At 38.5% G+C, this 17,806-nt stretch overlaps 1 protein-coding gene across 4 annotated transcripts in view; it reads left to right on the forward strand.

Moving 5' to 3' along the window:
* Positions 1–17,806, forward strand: part of NAA16 (N(alpha)-acetyltransferase 16, NatA auxiliary subunit) — a 62,131-nt gene that overhangs the window by 2,659 nt on the left and 41,666 nt on the right. For all 4 annotated transcript variants that reach the window (XR_004061247.1, XM_030961867.1, XM_030961850.1 and 1 more), the window contains exons 2-5: positions 10,104–10,188; positions 12,443–12,547; positions 13,134–13,291; positions 14,324–14,458. Coding sequence is in view for 3 of the 4 variants with exons in the window: in XM_030961867.1 (XP_030817727.1) it covers positions 10,104–10,188; positions 12,443–12,547; positions 13,134–13,291; positions 14,324–14,458 (483 nt within the window). In the remaining variant the exon portion in view is untranslated. The remainder of the gene's footprint in view (positions 1–10,103; positions 10,189–12,442; positions 12,548–13,133; positions 13,292–14,323; positions 14,459–17,806) is intronic.

The following is a 17,806-nucleotide window of genomic DNA, read 5'->3' on the forward strand; positions in this document are numbered from 1 at the left end:
GGTGTGTGGATGTAACATACCAGACAGGTTATGAATGTTCTGAACAAGATGCCCAGGTAACAGCAAAGCTGTCAGAGCTGCCCTGGCTGGTGTGGCCTCTTGGAGATCAATGTAAGCTGAGAAGTCTGCTCGAGAAGCTGAGTAAATAGTCTTTAAGCCATATCAATTTGTGTGCTTGCATGCTTGGCAAGGCTTGAACAAGCTGACTTAAAACTAGCAGTTAGGTGATCAGGGAAGTAATAGCAATTGTAGCATAGGTAGTAGTTGATCCTAGTTGATCAGGACTACTGTGAGGTAGTGCTAAAGCTCCTTTCTTGCTCTGTTTTGTCTTCCAGTTCTGTTTTGTTTCTTAGGCCACACTTTCACTGTTCTGCAGAGACTTTCTCAGTCTAGATGCTCTTTCCCTGGAAGACCTGTTGTTGCTTACAGGTGTGATGTTTTTGGGGAGTAAGGGGTTGAGCAGCTTCAAGCTCTTCCACTTCACAGCCTCACAGAAGGCATGGATGAAGCATTTGAATATGTTCCCGTCTCATGGAAGGGGAAAAGCATCATAAATAAGAATTAGTATAGGAGTGCTTACGTGTTTCTTGCCAATTAAAGTCAGTCTTCAGCTTAGGTGACTTTTTAAGTGAATGGGGCGGATGCTGTCTAAAATAAGCATACTCATGGTGGCTTAGAAAGCCTTCTTGTTAAGGTTGAAGTTTGGTATCATGTATTTGGTGTTTACATCTAGTAAGCTTAGCCTAATCTTCTATTTTGTGTATTTAAAATTGAGCTGTAAACTTGCCTTTAGAGTATGTTTCAGTTTAAGCAGCTTTGATATTTTTTCCCTTTACCCAAGAATCCATACTATAAACTGTCTCAGAAATGGTCAAATAGTCTTAAACATTGGCTTTATGGAATCAAGTCAGCTCTGTCTGTACAAGGCATGGCAGTAGTCTTTGTAAGTAGTCTAGAAGGCTTTAGAGGAAAGCCTTGGGGTTCTTGCCATGCTTTCATGGCTCGCTTGCCAAGTTGTTTTTGTTTTCAAGAAATGCTTACTGTCTTCTAATATGTATTGGTATGAGCCCAGGCTTATGCAGTGTAAGGTATGGTCTGATGTTGTTTCATGTTTGATACAACTGTGGATAGTGTTATGCCTGTAACTGACTAATCCTTTGGTTTCTTAGCAAATTCCTCATATTGCTGTTGCCTGAAATAAGGTTTGCTGCTTTAATTGCAGCTGACTTCAACTAATAAGACACAAAAAGTCTGGAAGTATATAGCCTTGCAGCAGTGGGTTGTTGCTGCTCAGTTCATTCAGGCATACATTTTCCATTTTTCAGGGTAAGGAAATGTTAGAAATTACTTACAGTGCCCTCTCTGAGAACTTGTTAAACTTCTCTGTAATGTCCTTTTTGTTCTCCAACTTCTTCAATAACCTTAAGAGATTTATTCTTTGATAAAATATAAATATACAGGTGTTTGTAGGATTTAATTAATTCTTATCTATAGAATTCTGAAAGCTTTTTAAAAATTTTGTTTAATAAAATAATAATAGTTTATAAGCATGCAACTAGTCAGTCTCCTGGGAATGATGTGGGGGAGTTACTGAACAATTAAACTCGATAATTGGGAAGTTATGTTATGCTAATTAGAATCTCCCAAATGGGATAGATACCATAGCTGAGGTAGCCATTATTAACCCACCACTGGAGCAGTGGATGTTTGAAGTCTCTGACATTAAAGATCCCTACCTTTTAAAGACAGGAGTTTGGAGCAGTTGCTTAAAATCTTCTGGTGTAACTCAAGACTGATTCTTGGTGTGGTTGTTTCTTGTGCTGCTGAGGACAGGCAGCCTAGAAGAGTGCAAGGGGTTCCCTCCATACAGACTTTCAGACGAGATGGTGAGGATGCCTGGCCACAGCAAAGTACTGAAACGACAGAGTTGCAGAGGACAGATGCTAGGCTGGTGGTAACAGTCAGTAAGGCTTTCCTAAGGGAAAGTCACACTTCACATTTGTCAGTGATTTGAGAGAATCTCATTTGGAGAAGACTTAAGCCCAAATAGATATTCTTGGTTTAGTTTTTCAAAAGGAGTTTGTGAAGGTCGTCATGCAAGGCTCAGAAAGGAGGCTTCTGTGGAATGCTGTGGATTGTTTCTTAATTCTGGACTTTTATTTATACTTTGCTTTTAAAAAATGTTAATTTTTTAGAGTTAAGTCCTCCATGTTTTATGCTGGAACTTTTTCTTATTTGGCTGTTTATATGGAACAGAACAAGCACTGAATAGCAAGAAGAGTTCAGTTCTGAACTACTTGTGGCACGAAAAGTGAAGGCCACCTGAAAGCTTCCATGTTTTTGGAAGTTGAGTCATAACAAGTAAAATTGGTTGTAGATGAATGTAAGACTTGGAAATCCTAATTTATTACAGACCTTGTATGGGCTGTGAGATGGATTGCCCCAAGATTTGAGATTTTTAGAGGTATTTGAAGTTTTGCTAAAACAGTTTCCCTCATACACTGGAAACTGGTGAATCCTGGGAAAAGAAATAGGCTGTTATGGTACTGCCCAAGAACACTGCAAGTCTATGTTTGCAGTGCAGTGTGCTTTGCTCTTTCCCCTGGTTCCTCCTCCAAGCCTCCTCCTCAGGAGGAGAATTACCTTCTACAGGGAGAAAACCTCTCACAGTTACTTAAGTTAAGGTCTAAGTAGGTACTTTTCTATCTTCAAGCTCTCATGATTCATTTTGATTGTGGTAGAAATGGTGGCTGCAATGTAGCGGGCTCCAAACAAGAAGTTGTTAACAAAAAGATAGTTTTACTGTGGAACCCTTTGCTGCATGATGTGTTAGCCATATAAAAAGGGTTGGACACTTTGAAGGCATTGTGTGGTGGGGACCCTCTTTACTTTTTTTGTGAGTGGAGATAAATCCTTTTGCTTGGAGTGTTGGTGAGGCACAAATAACTGGAGGCTGAGAACATTCTGATGAGAACTGCAATAGAGCTTGTCTTACTCAAAAGCCTCACTCTCTCTGCATCCAGCCCTTGTATCTTACCTCTAGTGGCCTGTCCCAGGCGTGTCTGATCTCAGCTCTGATCTGCTGTGATTCATGCGATTTTTGGCTGAATCACCGTGTTGTTAAGGATGGAATTGTCAATATTAGATTGATGTTGAAGGCTTGCATTGGTAATTGTCTTGAACTTGCTTGAAGATGCCAAAATAAAATTATAACTTTTAAAGCCTGATGTTTATTTTACTGTGTTTTGTATCAGATCCCACAAACAGTGCTGGTGTTCATGGTTTCATTTACTTAACTGCTCTCAGATGCAGTTCCACTAGGTTGTAGAGCCACCTGCTTAGTCTTGAGTTCTTGCTAAGGAAATTGCAATTCATCCCCGGAGATGGGGCAGATTGGGCTTTTCAGTACTTCTGCACAAAGTGCAGATTGAGAATTAATGGAAAATGTCTGTCTGGGCTGTGACTTGTCTCATTTCTAGTGTTGCTGTTACGGTTTTTGCTTTGTAGGGCCACACATGTTCGTAAACAGGTGAGAACTGTATTAAGTCAAGCAATGAAAAGTTACAAATTCAAAGTACTTGCCAGCAAGAGCTCTTTCTACTATGTTTTCTTATTTCTGCACTTTTGAAGCAAAGGATATTCTAGAAATTTAGATTGTATTGAGTGTGTGTGCACAGCATGAAATTAGACTAGGCCTTAAGTCAAGCTTATTGATAATGCCTTCCCCTTTTAAAAGAGGTGTAGTTTAGAGGGCTGTTAAAGAGGTCTGTGGAAAATAAATGGTGAAAAAACATTCTCTTATTGTACATGTTCTTTCCCATAATAAATAGAATATCAATTTTATTCTGCCAATAATAAAGAATACAAACAGCAAGTGATTGCAGCTGTTACTACCAGCTGCATTATGTACCAAGTTGTGCATCTTCTGATGATTTTAACTTGAATATTTATGAAAATCTGGTTGAGGAGCAAAAATGTTGTTGTTGTATACAGAGTATCGTGATAGTGAAAGCTTAGATATCACTATGACATTAATACATTGACCAAAATGTTACCACCATGTAGTGCTGGCTGCTTTTTCTGTTTTACACCGTTGTCTGTGTTCTGACTCAGCACTGTTCTGCATTGCTAAGTCCCCAGGTCTGAGGAAGAACGATGTTGCCTGTCCATTTTGACAGTTGAAGCAAGCAAGGATGTATCTAGGTTGTCTTCCTATTTTTATTTCAGGTGATGAGGTTAACTGCTCTTACCAGCAGAGTAATAGCAGACATGGGGTGGCCATGCATATATAAAATCCTGGTAGGGTATGGAGAATGGGTAGAAAAACATGTTGGTACTCTGGAATGGTTGTCCTGGGACTAGAAGTTTCGGATGCTTGAGACAGGACTTCCTTGGCCTCCATGACCCAAAGCCCCTTCCAGCTGATACTTTTTTTCATTCTCTAAAACATCAGTGAGCTGAAGTCAGTGTGGAGAGAGGGATGCTGTTTGGAAAACCTCCTGGAGAGGTTTCTAGTCTTGGCTCTGAACTTCAGTGGTATCATGATACTTTCTTTTTGTGTATCAGCATTGGAAATATCCATATAGTTTGTAATATGAGGAGCATTTCTAACACAGATGCTGAATGCCTTCAAACAAGATGGACAGACCTTGCTATCAAACTGGTGAATAATTTAATAATTATTTATTAGCTTAGAAGCAGTAACTACTGAGTGTTGCCTAAATCTAAGGTACTTAGACAACTAATTTTGTTAGCTGCTTTAGGAAGTAGATTGCCTATAAACAATTGCCTGATGGCATTGTTTTATAGATGTGCAGTAAAACAAGGCCTTTTAAAAGGTCCGGGTGTTAAATGCCAATTAAGAATACTGACAGTACGCTGATATTCCTGTATTGGTTGTGCCTAGTTTTGGTCAGAAATGTGTATCAGTAATTTGATCAGCCCCAAAGTACTTATTAGATAGCTCTTAGGAAAAGATGCTGATCAGAATCTGTGTCATTGATAACTCTGTGGGTTTTTTACTACTGAACTTGATCACCGTTGTGACTGGGAGAGATTTCCAGCATAACAGACTTCCAACATGCTTTCCATAAGGCTTGATGGAAGCCTTGCCCTTTTTCCCTAGGCTCTGAAGTTCCACATTTAGTCCTTGGTTTCCTGCTTTAAGCAGCACTTTCATCAGTGTTACAGAGCATTGAGAGGAGTAATTTTTTTTTTAATGAATCCTAGGTGTTGCTGAAGTCTTCCCTGAGTTCTACACTAAAACCTTGACAACAGGAGCCAAGACACTACTTGGCAAGAAGAATGTTGAAACTGTTGAGTGCTAAGAAGTCTGCAGGCAGGATTATATGGAAGTACAGTAACAGGGAAGACTAAAACAAATGATGTCTTAAAGAAGTCTTATTGAGGAGTAGCCGAGGGAGCTGTGGATGTTTAGCCTGGAGAAAAGGAGGCTCGAGAGAGACCTTATCACTTGCTATAACTGCCTGAAAGAAGGTGTTAGTGACATGGGAGTCAGTATTTTCTCCCAGGTAACAAATGGCAGGACAAGAAGAAATGGCCTCAAGTTTCATCAGGGGAGGTTTAGTTTGGATATGAACAAAAATTTCCACACAGAAAGGGTGGTTAAGCACTGAAACATGCTGCCCAGGGAAGTGGTTGAGTCACCAACCCTGGGAGTATTTACAAACGCGTGTAAATATGGTCCTCTGAACGTAGTTCAGTGAGAACATGACAGCTGGACTTGGCAATTATAGAGGTCTTTTCCAGCCTAATGTTTCTCTCATTTGTTCTTCTAATAAAACTTGAAGCTGTATTTACCCAGCTATGTTAAAATTGTTTAATTTGGTTTGAAGTGCTTATTTTTCTTTTTGGTGGTTCTGATGCTCCATCATGTTTGTGGCAAGGCGGCCTGTTGATGTGCAGACCTGTCTCAACAGAATGTGGGCTGTACAAGTAGGATCAGAGAATAATGTTCAAATGCTGGTTATGGTTTGGATTTTGTGTTCAATAAGTTCTTATCAAGAGACAGCAGAATCAATTTTTAAATTGCAGTGTTGTTGTTAAAGAAATTGCACACAGAATTACAGAGCAGCATGGATTGGAAGGGACCTTTAAAGGCCACGTAGTCCAACCCCCTGCCATTAGGAGTGACATCTTCAACTAGATCTGATGGCTCAGAACTCCTTGAATGTTTCCAGGAAGGGGTCATCTGTCACCTCTGTGGGCGGCCTATTCTACTGTTTCACTACAATAATCATAAAAAATGTCTTCCTTATGTCTAGTCTGAATTGATCTTTTAGCCTAGAAAAAACATCCCTTAGCCTATCACAGTAAGCCCTGCTAAACTATTGTCCCCAGCTTTCTTACAGGCCCCCTTTACAGAAGCTCACCATCAGGTGGGTCAGTGTACAATTTGGATTGAACTTCAGTGCAGCTTTGTTACAGCCACAGACCATCTTAAACAACTTTAAATTATTGAAACATGTAAGCTGATCAGGGAAGCCTGTTTGCTGTGTTTAACGCTATTTGGTTTGATGCAATAGCTGTCCTCAGTCTTTGAATGTGATACTACTCTTTATCTAGTCTTCACCTAAAAATGCTTTGTGAAATAATGCATCACTTGAATACCTTCAGAGGCACTGGGGCCAGGGAGTGAGGAAGGGAATTGGTTGCTGCAGCTGCAGTTTCTCTTCGAGTCACCAGTTGAGATTATTTTTTTGTAAAGACTGCTTCTTGGAAGTGAGTGTTAATGTCTGAGATAATGGGATGTTCTTCAGCCATAAAATTGCCTGTGTATTAAATTATGTGTGTGAAAAATATAACTGTTCTCTCAATGCAGGGCCTTTTTCAAAGCAGCAGATGCTATGTCTAGGGAGATGTAGTTTGTAAAATCACGCCTGCACTAACCTGATGTTGTAAATAGTTAAACATGAGTAAGATATAAATGACACATGTGATTGAGCAGTGATATGTGAAATCCTTCTGTTTTACAAGTAATGCTAGTGATTCAAATCCTTGATTCTGTTTATATTTAGTAGTGGAAGGGATTTTAGGTCTTTAAAAAAATGACATAGTACAAAAAAAATTAGAATTTATGAATGGCATTTTGCTAAGTAGATGCAGCAAAGAATTGTAATACTGGAATCAAGTATTTTCTTGTTTTTCATTGTTGTAGCCTTGTTAGTAGGATTGTTTACCTTTAAAACTACAGATACTTCTCAGATGCAGTGCCAATTTGACATCTGTGTAGAGGCACATGATACTTACCTGAAAGTACTCAAAATGGCATCTAGATTGGTATGGCAGTCTACAAGCTGATTACATGGTTGAGTTAGTGTTGAAAAAGGGAATAAATGAGATTTTTGCCAGATGAGGTAGGATCCTTCTAGGAACATCTTGTAGCAGAAGTTCTGAATAACATTTTGGTCTTGCCACAATTTCCCTTTGAGGTTTCAAGTGTGTAAACATTCACCATCTGATTTTAGCTTTAGCAGGAAGTGATTGCCATAAAGGGGTGATAGGGAGCATCACATTAAGCACTACAGATAAGACAGTTAAAAAAAAAAAACTCAGCAAATTCACTTGAGGTTTTAGTGAACCAAAGACTTAATGCAGTGGGACAGATTCTAGTAAATGCATTTCAGCTACATTTGTCCTGATAAGTAAAAAAACCTTGAGAACACATATGGAGACATCAGGCTTCCCAACTATGTAATGTCCATCTGTCCTACCTGAAAGGAGGCTGTAGTAACATGGGGGTTGGTCTTTTCTCCTAGAAGCTTCAGGATAGGAGGAAATGGCCTCAAGTTGCACCAGGGGAGGTTTAAATTTGATATGAGGAAAAATTTCTCCACATGAAAGGGTTGTCCAGCATTGGAGGAGGCTGCCAAGGGAAGGGGTTAGATCACCAACCCTAGATACTTACATGTGTAGATGTGGCACTTGGGGACATGGTTTAGTGGTGGACTTGGCAGTACTGGATTCAAGTTTGGACTTGGGCCTCTGAGGCTTTCTCTTAACCTAAATTAAGGATGCTGGTTGTCTTGTCAGCAAGCCAAAAACCTGAATATTGAACTTACATTTTCTCTCAGTGTGGAGTGTGTTAATTTCTCTCTCCCATTCATCTGTTGGGCATTAGAAAATCTTGTCTGTCCTCCAAAAATCACATTTGTCTCTAATTATCTTCAATTCAGTTCTTATTCTAGGCCTGAGACCGAACTCTATAGGATAAAAATGTCAGAAAAAGGATAATGGATCTGATTTTCTCCAGTAGTTAATCTATTTTGAGTGCACACTTGTCTCAAATAGCTTCTGGTTAAGCACTGCTTTATATTTGGGGTTTCACTCAACATTGCAAGGGTTGTAGAACCGTGAATGAATGTTCACTATTGCTAATTCTTAGGCATACTTGAATAAGTTTGGAAAGTATACATAGCACATTGTTGGCATTTTCCTAGGATTCCCTAAAAATGATACAAAGCATCCTAAGTTAACGAAGAAAGTAGATGAACAGGAGAGTGTCACCTTGCCCTAGAGGGGACTCCAAGTTTTGTCACAACCTAGGTTATTTCTGGTAAAAGATGTTGAAACTAGTTCTCAGTTAAAAAAAAAAGCCAAACAAACACTCAGAACTTTTCTGTTGCTGTTGTTTAAATGTGAATTCGCATAGTATAGCTGTTTGCTTCTCTAGCCATCCTGCCAGAAGTCAGTCAGGCAGATCAACCTGATCTAATATCAAGGTTGGCTCTCTTTTGTTTTGAGAGTTGATTTTGGTGACTTCCAAGGGTTCCTGCTGGCCTAAATTGTTGTATTATTTAATCTGCACTTAGTCATGATTAGCTGCAAGTGTTTCGAGTTGCAGGCAGCAAGAACCTAAAAACTGTCTGCAGTTAAGTCCTTCCTCACAGACTGGGGTAGGACCCTTGTTTTGCTACCTTAGCCAATTACCCCAAAGTGAGCATGCATATGTTTCTGTATTGCTTTTACCCTGTGAAGTAATGGGATAATCTGTTCTGATTGCAAAGGAGTTACTATCTCCATATTAATTTAACACAGATTTTGCCTTTATCCTGGAAGATTGATGGAGTGGGAATGATCTATGAGAGACTGCTAAAGCACTCAAGCACATAACTGAAATGACATATCTTCTCCTGAGAATAGCTATCTAAATTACAGCAGGACAATACTCCTTATTAGCTGAAAATGATGCGAAGTTAAGCCTGGTTTGGTAGTTTTCGTACAGTTAAAAAGCATAAGTGACCTGGAATCACTTTCGTGCTTACTGACACAAGCATGCCTTTAACTGGTTTAAATGGATTTGTCTTAGTGATCCACTGTAGTGATCAGTAGTTGATTGAAGTTGCTAAAACCTTGGTGATTTAGGTAGTATCTTCCTAAAGAGGAAAAGGGACCCACATTTTGTTTCTTCCGTATGATCCCACAGTTGAACCATGCAGTTTGCCAGTTTACTTAGTAATTAGGTAAACTGTATTCTAAGTATATCTATAAGTAGCCCTTAGCTGTACTATTACAGGTAGAAATTAAATGTTTCATTTTTTTAATACATAGGTAAATTCTCCCACTCTTATACCTCTGTATCAATTTTTGAGGTTATAATAAGGGTTTCCTACTTCATGGTTTCTCTCTTTTTTTCTAAAAGTCTGTATTGGCAACTAGGAAAGTTTTCTGTCTTGAGATGTCTTGTTCTGGGAAGTCACTAGGCCCGGGAAATGGCATTTTGAAAGGAGTGTCTAGACTCTGAGATTAATTCTCCTCAAAAGTTCTGTTGAGTCAAGATTCCTAACTCTGATTTCTATTTTAAGAATTTCTGAATTGAAGTAGATTTGCTACTTCCCTTTCCTGTTTCTGTTGAGAAGGAATTAGTTTTTTAATAAAAAGTAGACCATGAGGTAGAGTATGCATTTGTTGCATGTTCTGAATGCTAAGAAGAAGCAATTTAATATGAATAGGTATATTTGCCTGGAGTTTGTTGGTGATCTGATCACCATACCTTGCTGGACAAGTGACTACATTTGTAATAGCATGTTAAGGTACTGTGGTTTTAAATGCATTTCAATGATTATATTTCACATCTTTTACAGAAATGTTACGAACAAAAACAGTACAAAAATGGACTCAAGTTCTGCAAGATGATCCTTTCTAACCCAAAATTTGCTGAACATGGAGGTAAGTGCAGACTCAAGATTATTTTTTTGTCTCCTGTCATGAGCTTAAATGTTTTATTAGTCTATATCCTTCTGTTGAGAAAGAAAAGAGCCTGTTGTGGAATGTGATTCTGTTATGACTGAATAATTACTCTGGATTTTCAGTCTTTGTGCATTCAGATCAGGTTTCCACTCTGCCTCAGTCAAACACTCCTGTGCACTGGGATGTTGAAGATGAAAATATATGGTGGAAGCAGCACTTCACTGAAGCTTCCAACTTCCCTTTCTAGGTTTCTGGGTCAGAATGCTAGTGTGGGTTTTCCTTATATTCCTATTTAAAGCAAGCCCAGCCTTTTTTTGAATATTATATGAATGTGTTCTGCCAATAAATTAGAAATCTGGAGGGTTTTTTGTCAAGTTCATAGGCTTAAATTTTCTGTACTGCATACCAAGTTGCTGCTTAAAGGGAGCAGAGTTAAGTGTAATACTGTTGCTGTTAATACTTGAAGCTGAAGACAGAATCTAGTGATCCTGCTCTGATAAGTATTGTAGGAAACAGGGCAGCAGAATATTGCTTCTATTTACATCTGTTAAATTCTATTTACATCCTCAATAGGATACTCTAGTCTTACTGTATTACAGGTTTCTGTTACATTATTCAGACACTTTCCTTCTGATACAGTGGATTTTTGGGGTTTTTTTTTCTGTTGAAGCAACCTAACACTGAGTGTGCATGTACTGTGTCAGTAAAATTATTTTCCTACTTGATGTTGTCAAATCTTGTCAAAATGTTTGACTAATCCTTCTTGTGCTTCCATCCATGTCTGCTGTTTCTTTGTTGTCTTCATTACTTCCCTGGAGGTAAAAGTAGTTTTTTTGTTGCTTCAAATCTAGAGTGGTTTGTTCAGCTCTGGCCTAATGCATTTGTCTCTGCTAGCACTTCTGTTTTTGTAACATCTCAGTATACAGATCTGTTTTTTCTGCTCTTGCTGCCTCTTAAACTTCTTCAGGACACCTAGCTGCCTTGGCAAGCCACATACTACATGGCTTTGAGCCACTCATGGCTTTGAAGCTTGGGAGTAAAGCCTGGAATGGACAGCTGAGGCAGAACTAAGCCAGTGAAATGATCTGGTGGAAAGCTGCACTTGTTACCCTAAGCCTCAGAGAAAAGGAGGTTCAAAAGTTTAGTGAGAAGGTGGCAAAACAGAGGGATTGATGTGGCTGGGCAGTTACCTCCCTGGTGTGGGAAGGCAGGATTAGCTTGCTCCCTTTCCCAACAGTGCAGATATTCTTCTTAAAATGTCTTAATGTTATTTGAAAGGTATCATTCTGGCTTTCTATGTTCTTATAGTGTAGATGTAGGACAACTAAAAGACAACAACAAAAAAAAAGCCCTTGACTAATTTTGGGTCATCATTCACTTATAAGTGTACTGTACAGAAAAAGTGTTAAATGGGTCTATCAATAAACCTTCAAACTGCTGTTACAGCTGACCTTGAGATCATGGTCTGTTGCTATTAATACTGGGGAAGAGGTTGTAGTTGGAGGAAAAACAGAGCATTATGATGAAAAAGGTGACTGATCTTCTAGCAGGAACCAAAACAAGTGGTCTTTTATTTAACAAAAACACTGAAATATGAATCTGGAACAGCTTTCAGACGTAGTGCAGACGTTACATGCATCTTGCTTGTCTACTGTGTGCCTTGAAGAATGGGGGAAGAGGGAGAGCAGTAGTCATACCAACATACTGTTTGAAATCCTGTGCCTCTCGGAACGTTGATTAAAATGTTATTGCATTGAGGTCTCATACACTCCTAATATGGTAGCAGTAAATATGCTTCTCTTAACTAATGCTTTGTAAGAAGTCCGTAGCAGGGGAACAGACTGTGACAGAGATTTGTTTCTTTTGGTGGATACAGCCTTTTTTCCCCTTGGTCTTTGCATCGAGAACTTTAATACACATTGAGGAGCTTTCTAAATTTGCTTTAGCTTATTGTTAGCTCCCTCAAAGCCAGCTAAGTGTATTTTTTAATTAATAAGAGTTTGTTTTGTCTGTTTTCATCACATCTGCATGATGCTCTACAAGTGATCTTTTTAAGACAAGTTTCAAGAAAGGAAATGATCCATGTAGTAGTCTTCAGCTGTGCTAGGCTGCTGTTGTGATCTAAATTTATTTTTAATGGGGGACTTTACTGTGTAACAACTTCAGAAGATATCTGCACTGTGAAGCTGGCATATGGGGAGTCAGAAACATAAATATGTGATACTTCTTACAGAGACACTTGCGATGAAAGGACTGACCTTGAACTGCTTAGGGAAGAAGGAAGAAGCGTACGAATTTGTTCGTGAAGGACTTCGTAATGATGTGAAGAGCCACGTCTGTATCCTTTGTAGTACAAAACCTGATCATTTTGCTATGGCACACTATTGCTGGATATCTAAGATGCTGAGATTGTGACAAAGACTTCTGATGAACAAAATGCTAAGTTTCTCTTTTGTCAGTGAATCAAGTGGAGTTCTGTGTTTTTTCCTTGCTGTAAAAGTTGGAGTCTAATTGAGGTTACCTATAGGCAAGTGAGAAAAAGTAGAAATCATACACGAATTCCATTGTTAGAATGAAACACTTCTGTGAGTAAGAATTCCTACTGTAGTTGTGGCAGCATGTTTTAAACAATAAATCTGTGACTAACTCTTACAGTCTGGTGGAATTTGGATAATTTAATTTGTATAACAGTGCTCAGAGGGTTCTGAATGTGATTTAAGCAGTAATACGTCATTTAAAAAAGAAATTGGAAACCTTTAATATTTTACAATGTGTTAGTAAAGTCTGGCTGCAGTAATCCATCTTCATTTGTAAGGTACTGATCTTCAAGGAAGATGTCAAGTTGTTTGGGCTGTAACACAAGTGCACTGCAAGTTTCACTACTTTGTGAAAATTGTAAATGTATCTTCCTTAACCTGCATTAGGTTGGCATGTCTATGGTCTTCTGCAGCGTTCGGATAAGAAATATGATGAAGCCATCAAGTGTTACCGGAATGCACTCAAACTAGATAAAGATAACCTACAGATCTTGAGAGATCTCTCTCTGTTGCAGATTCAGATGAGGGATTTAGAAGGATATAGAGTAAGTATTCTCTTTGAATTCCCACTCATTGCTGCTTGCCTTCTCTTGTTCTATTCCTCTGTGAAGCCTTTTATTGGTAGTATTTCCATTGTTACTCTTTATCTGTTTCAAAAATATTTTAAGCGATTGTTTAGGAAAGCAGGAAAGCTCTATATGAGGTTGAGAGTAGAACTAGAAATATTTGTTCTGTGCAATTGGATTCACTAGTCACTTTGTAAAAATAGTTCTTAACTCATTTTTTACTAAAATAGTAAGAAAAAGGTACAGTACTTAAATTAGCGAGTACTTACCAAGCAATTGTGAACCCTACAAACTGTTTTTTGGGTGCAAATGCTGAAGGTGTTTTTGGTAAGTAATACATTTCTTGTTAGTATGTGGGTAACTTGCCCCATGATGACTGATTCTGGAATCCCAGTGATGATTATTATCATTATAAATAAAACCTTAAAATTTGTTGAAAATTAGTGAGTTGTTTCAAAATGGCTGAACTATTTGTTTCATATGAAGTAGAGGACTGGACTGTGGACTTGGCATTAGTTGGTCTTACTAAGGATGTTAATTCCCTTGAATTTGCTCATGCAAAGGGAAAATAGAATTGCTGACCCAAGGATATGATTTGACTCGAGAAGTTCTGAGAAGTGTTGCAGTAGTTTGTGAGGACTTTGTGCCTATGAGAGTGAATGCTACTCTGTCTGTAGCAGTGAGCTCCTGCTTTCTGCTGGAAAGGGCTTTCTGAGATTTCAAAGCTCTATCTTTGGAAATAATGTAGGCCCTTAGGAGGTGCTCTTGAAAATGGCGCCTTCTGTGTCTCCTCAAATAGATTTTATGCTTTGTTCCATGGCTTGTATATTTAGAATGTAACCTCCAAACAGAAATGTGCTGCTTTTCACCATGCTGTTAGAATTTCCAATGTTCCCTAGGACTTGTAAAAGTTCTTTTAGAATACTAGCTGTCTTGGTATTAAATCGTGATACATGTGTAGTAACTCTGGTTGAAAATTCTTCTTTTAAAATTGCTTTTCTTTTACTGAAGGAGACGAGATACCAGCTGCTTCAACTGCGCCCCACACAACGCGCTTCCTGGATTGGATATGCCATTGCATACCACTTACTAAAAGATTATGATATGGCCTTAAAATTACTTGAAGAGTTTAGGAAAACCCAGCAGGTAAGATTTCCTGGTCTGGAAAGAGAACACTTTTTATAGAAGGGAGAGAATCTGAGGAATTAATTCTTTAGAAATAGAAAACAATTATGAATTAGGAATAAATTTGTTATTTGTGGAGCTTTCTGCTTTGAGAAATAAACTGTAAGAGTTTAATTTATAAGAGTAGTCTCATGTGAAGTAACTTAATGTTTGTGAGACTCGTAGCTAAAGAAAACCTGTGATGATCCTGCCCCTTTACAGTAGGTGAAGCTACAGAAAATACTTTAATATTTTGGATGTGCTTATTTGCCCTTTCTCCTGCCATAGTCTGGATGCCATTACCTCTCTACAAAGAATGAAATATTGTCAATGGTTTGTATGCATCTGTATCTAGTACACTTAAAATCACTGCTTTGTTTCAAAGTTACATGAATGTGTAGCTGAAGAGTCTTTGATCAGATGTGGTGTTGGTGAGATCTGAGTAAATCAAATGGTACAATCCTAAAATCACTGAGTTTAACCTTTTTTTGAGAGAGGCTATTCCCTTGTTCTGTTAGTGGTAATGCAGAGCTATAAAGTCTACATTAGCAGAACAGAGTGGATGTGTTGATTATTCTGCAGTGTGGAAAGAAAAACATGTTTATAGATCCGTTCAGCTGGGGAGGCATCTGGGAAGTACTGTGTAAAAATACTAAGATATTACCTGACCTCTAAACTGTGTTTTTAGAACAAAAATCTCATATCCTTTTTGAGTTGTTATATATGGGATTAAGTGTAAGAAAGGAAATAAATGGCTAGGGGAGACCAGTGTTTGTCTTGATCACATATCATGGTCAAAAAAAGGAGTAAGCTGGGTGTATATAGCTTGATATTTCAAAAGAGCTGTAACTTCAGCATTGAGTAAAAACTGAAAAGTAAGTTTTGATCAAAATTGGGTCATCTTCTCTGAGTGTTTGACGACCAAAAAGTCGTCATTCTCAAATGAGTCAGCAGCACCCAGTCTGAGTTTGGTGTCAAAATGACCGAGTTAGAAAGAAAGAATATATAGTAGATGGAAAACCAGAAAATGTCGTATAAGAAACTGAGGCTGTTCAAGGACTAAGAGAGCTTAGTAGTGGTATTGGCCCCTTGGAAGTGATGCTGTTAGTGTTGTTGTCTTTTCTAAAAGGTTGTGTGTAAATAGGGTTGCTTGAGGGCTGTCATGATACGCTGTGCAGTCTAGTGACTAAGACAGATTTAAATACTGTAGATGAACGCATTGTATCGGTTGAGTCTGCTGTGCAAGTTACCACCATCTCAAATCTCACCCGAAAACAAAGATGATCCTAAGATGAGCGCAAGCACTGATGCCATTCTCATAAAGCTGGAGCTATTTGGGAAATTCACATAAATAGGAAGATGGCTTGTACTTGTACAATGAGCTGGTTTAGTTGTTGATTAGCGTTGTGTCAGAGGCAAGTGTTGGAAAAGCTGCTTAGGCGTTGAAGGACAGAAATATGCTGCAAATGTTGGACAACATAGTTGTATAGGAAAGTAGTCCCATCGAGCCTCTCCTCTTTTTTTTTGAGATTGTTAGAGACAGTTAAGTAGGTATATTGTCTTTTCTCCTCCAAAACACTGAAAATATGTATGAACACATTAGTTGCATTTCTTTTGAAAATAATGTTGTGCTTTGTTGTGCCAGCTCCCTGAAGAGTGCAGGCCCAGGTGGAACCCCAAACACTGGAAGAGAGAATCAGTGTGTTGGGTCCAGAACAGTCAGGAGAGCCCAGGGGAACTCACAGCTCGGTTTTGCCATGCGTTGGTCCTTCCACAATATTCCCCAAATGTACTGCTTTTGCAGTGTCTGGATTTTTCAGTCCTGCAGCTAAAATAATTAAGTTCAGGACATTGCATGGATCTTTGAGGAGATACACATCTTGCTTACTTTCCTTCCCAAAACTCCCCTCTTGGCCTGTAGTTCATATGCACTCAACTTGATAGATGAACTTCTGTGATGGACTTTACAGACTATTGCATGTGACTGCAATAGAAAAGTGGTAATTTAAAAGGAGGATTAAAAGACTGAAGGGTATCCAAATGACTTGTGAGCAGCACTCTTCAACAAACAGATGTTTTTGAGGGGTTTTATGGCAATTTGTATTAGGCCTGATACTGTCTACCATTCATGTTAATGAATAGACAAAGAAATGTAACACATTGCATAAAACGCTGCTGTCATAATTGAGAAATAATGGTAATGCAGGATGATGATATTTATTTATGTGAATTACTCAGGCAGCTCTGTCCTTTCAGATATGAATGCAAACAGCCAAGACCAAGCAGCAAAACTAAGAAAAAAATCAAGGAACTGTCATTTTAGTGATCGTAGATGAATATCTGAAGATGCACTATTATAAAATAACGCAGCTAATCTAGCTACAAGTTGTTGCCAAAACCAGCAATCTGAGTTTTTCCTGTGTGCTCAGACCACTTCCTTGTGCAGCACTGGCTGACTTGTGGAGGGTTGGTTCAGAAAGCCTAAGTGCCAGAAAGATAATCACTCTTGGGAAGTGATTGATTGGCTGAACTGAATAACTGTGAGGTGTGAGGGGAGAGAGGAAGGGGAATAATAGAGGGAAATGAGCTGCCTTTGTTGATCCAGGCTGCAGTTAGCTGTAAAACTTTTTAAAACAGTTTGCTGTAAAACTGTCCCTCAGGGCAAGCGTATGGGTGAAAAGTAAAGTACACTCTTAGATCAGACAAGCAGGGATTTTTATCCATAAAGTACTCATTATTGAGAGATCAAGATTTACTGATGAGCCTGTTGTCAAAAAAAGTTAGAAAATGAAAAGAAGAATATGGCAAGATAAGATGATTACAGAGAAAGCTGTCTGAAGGGCAGAGAGTTTCTTTGTTTACTGTAAATGGAAAAAAGCCTAGGTGACTTTAAAACTGTATGCTGGGTTTGGGAAGAGTAATAGCTAAGAAGCTTGCTTACTGGGGAAAATAAAGGAAGGAATAGTGTCAGGAAGCTGATCAACAAAGTGATAAATTGCTTTTTATCCTTGACAGTTTTATTCTAGTGGCTAAGTTATTACTGGAAATGGTGAATTTTCTCTTAATGTGTTAAGATCAATGTTGCCTGTCATCTGAAAGCTGTAAATTGGCCAGATGCACAATATTTCAGTCAAAAACAGGTTATGAGGTTAAAGGTAGACATCACTGCAGGAAATGTAACAGCTTGTGCTGTCCTAGCTTAAGTCAAAATTTGTAAGAGTCAGTTCAGAAGTAAAATTTTGGGAACCAAGGTGTAAAGCAACTATGCAATTCATTTTACTGTTGTATGTCCCATTTTTCCTTTCTTCTTTTCCAGAACAATTTTTTTAT

This window comes from Camarhynchus parvulus, chromosome 1 (assembly GCF_901933205.1).
Source record: "Camarhynchus parvulus chromosome 1, STF_HiC, whole genome shotgun sequence".
In the NCBI taxonomy this organism is placed as follows: domain Eukaryota; kingdom Metazoa; phylum Chordata; class Aves; order Passeriformes; family Thraupidae; genus Camarhynchus; species Camarhynchus parvulus.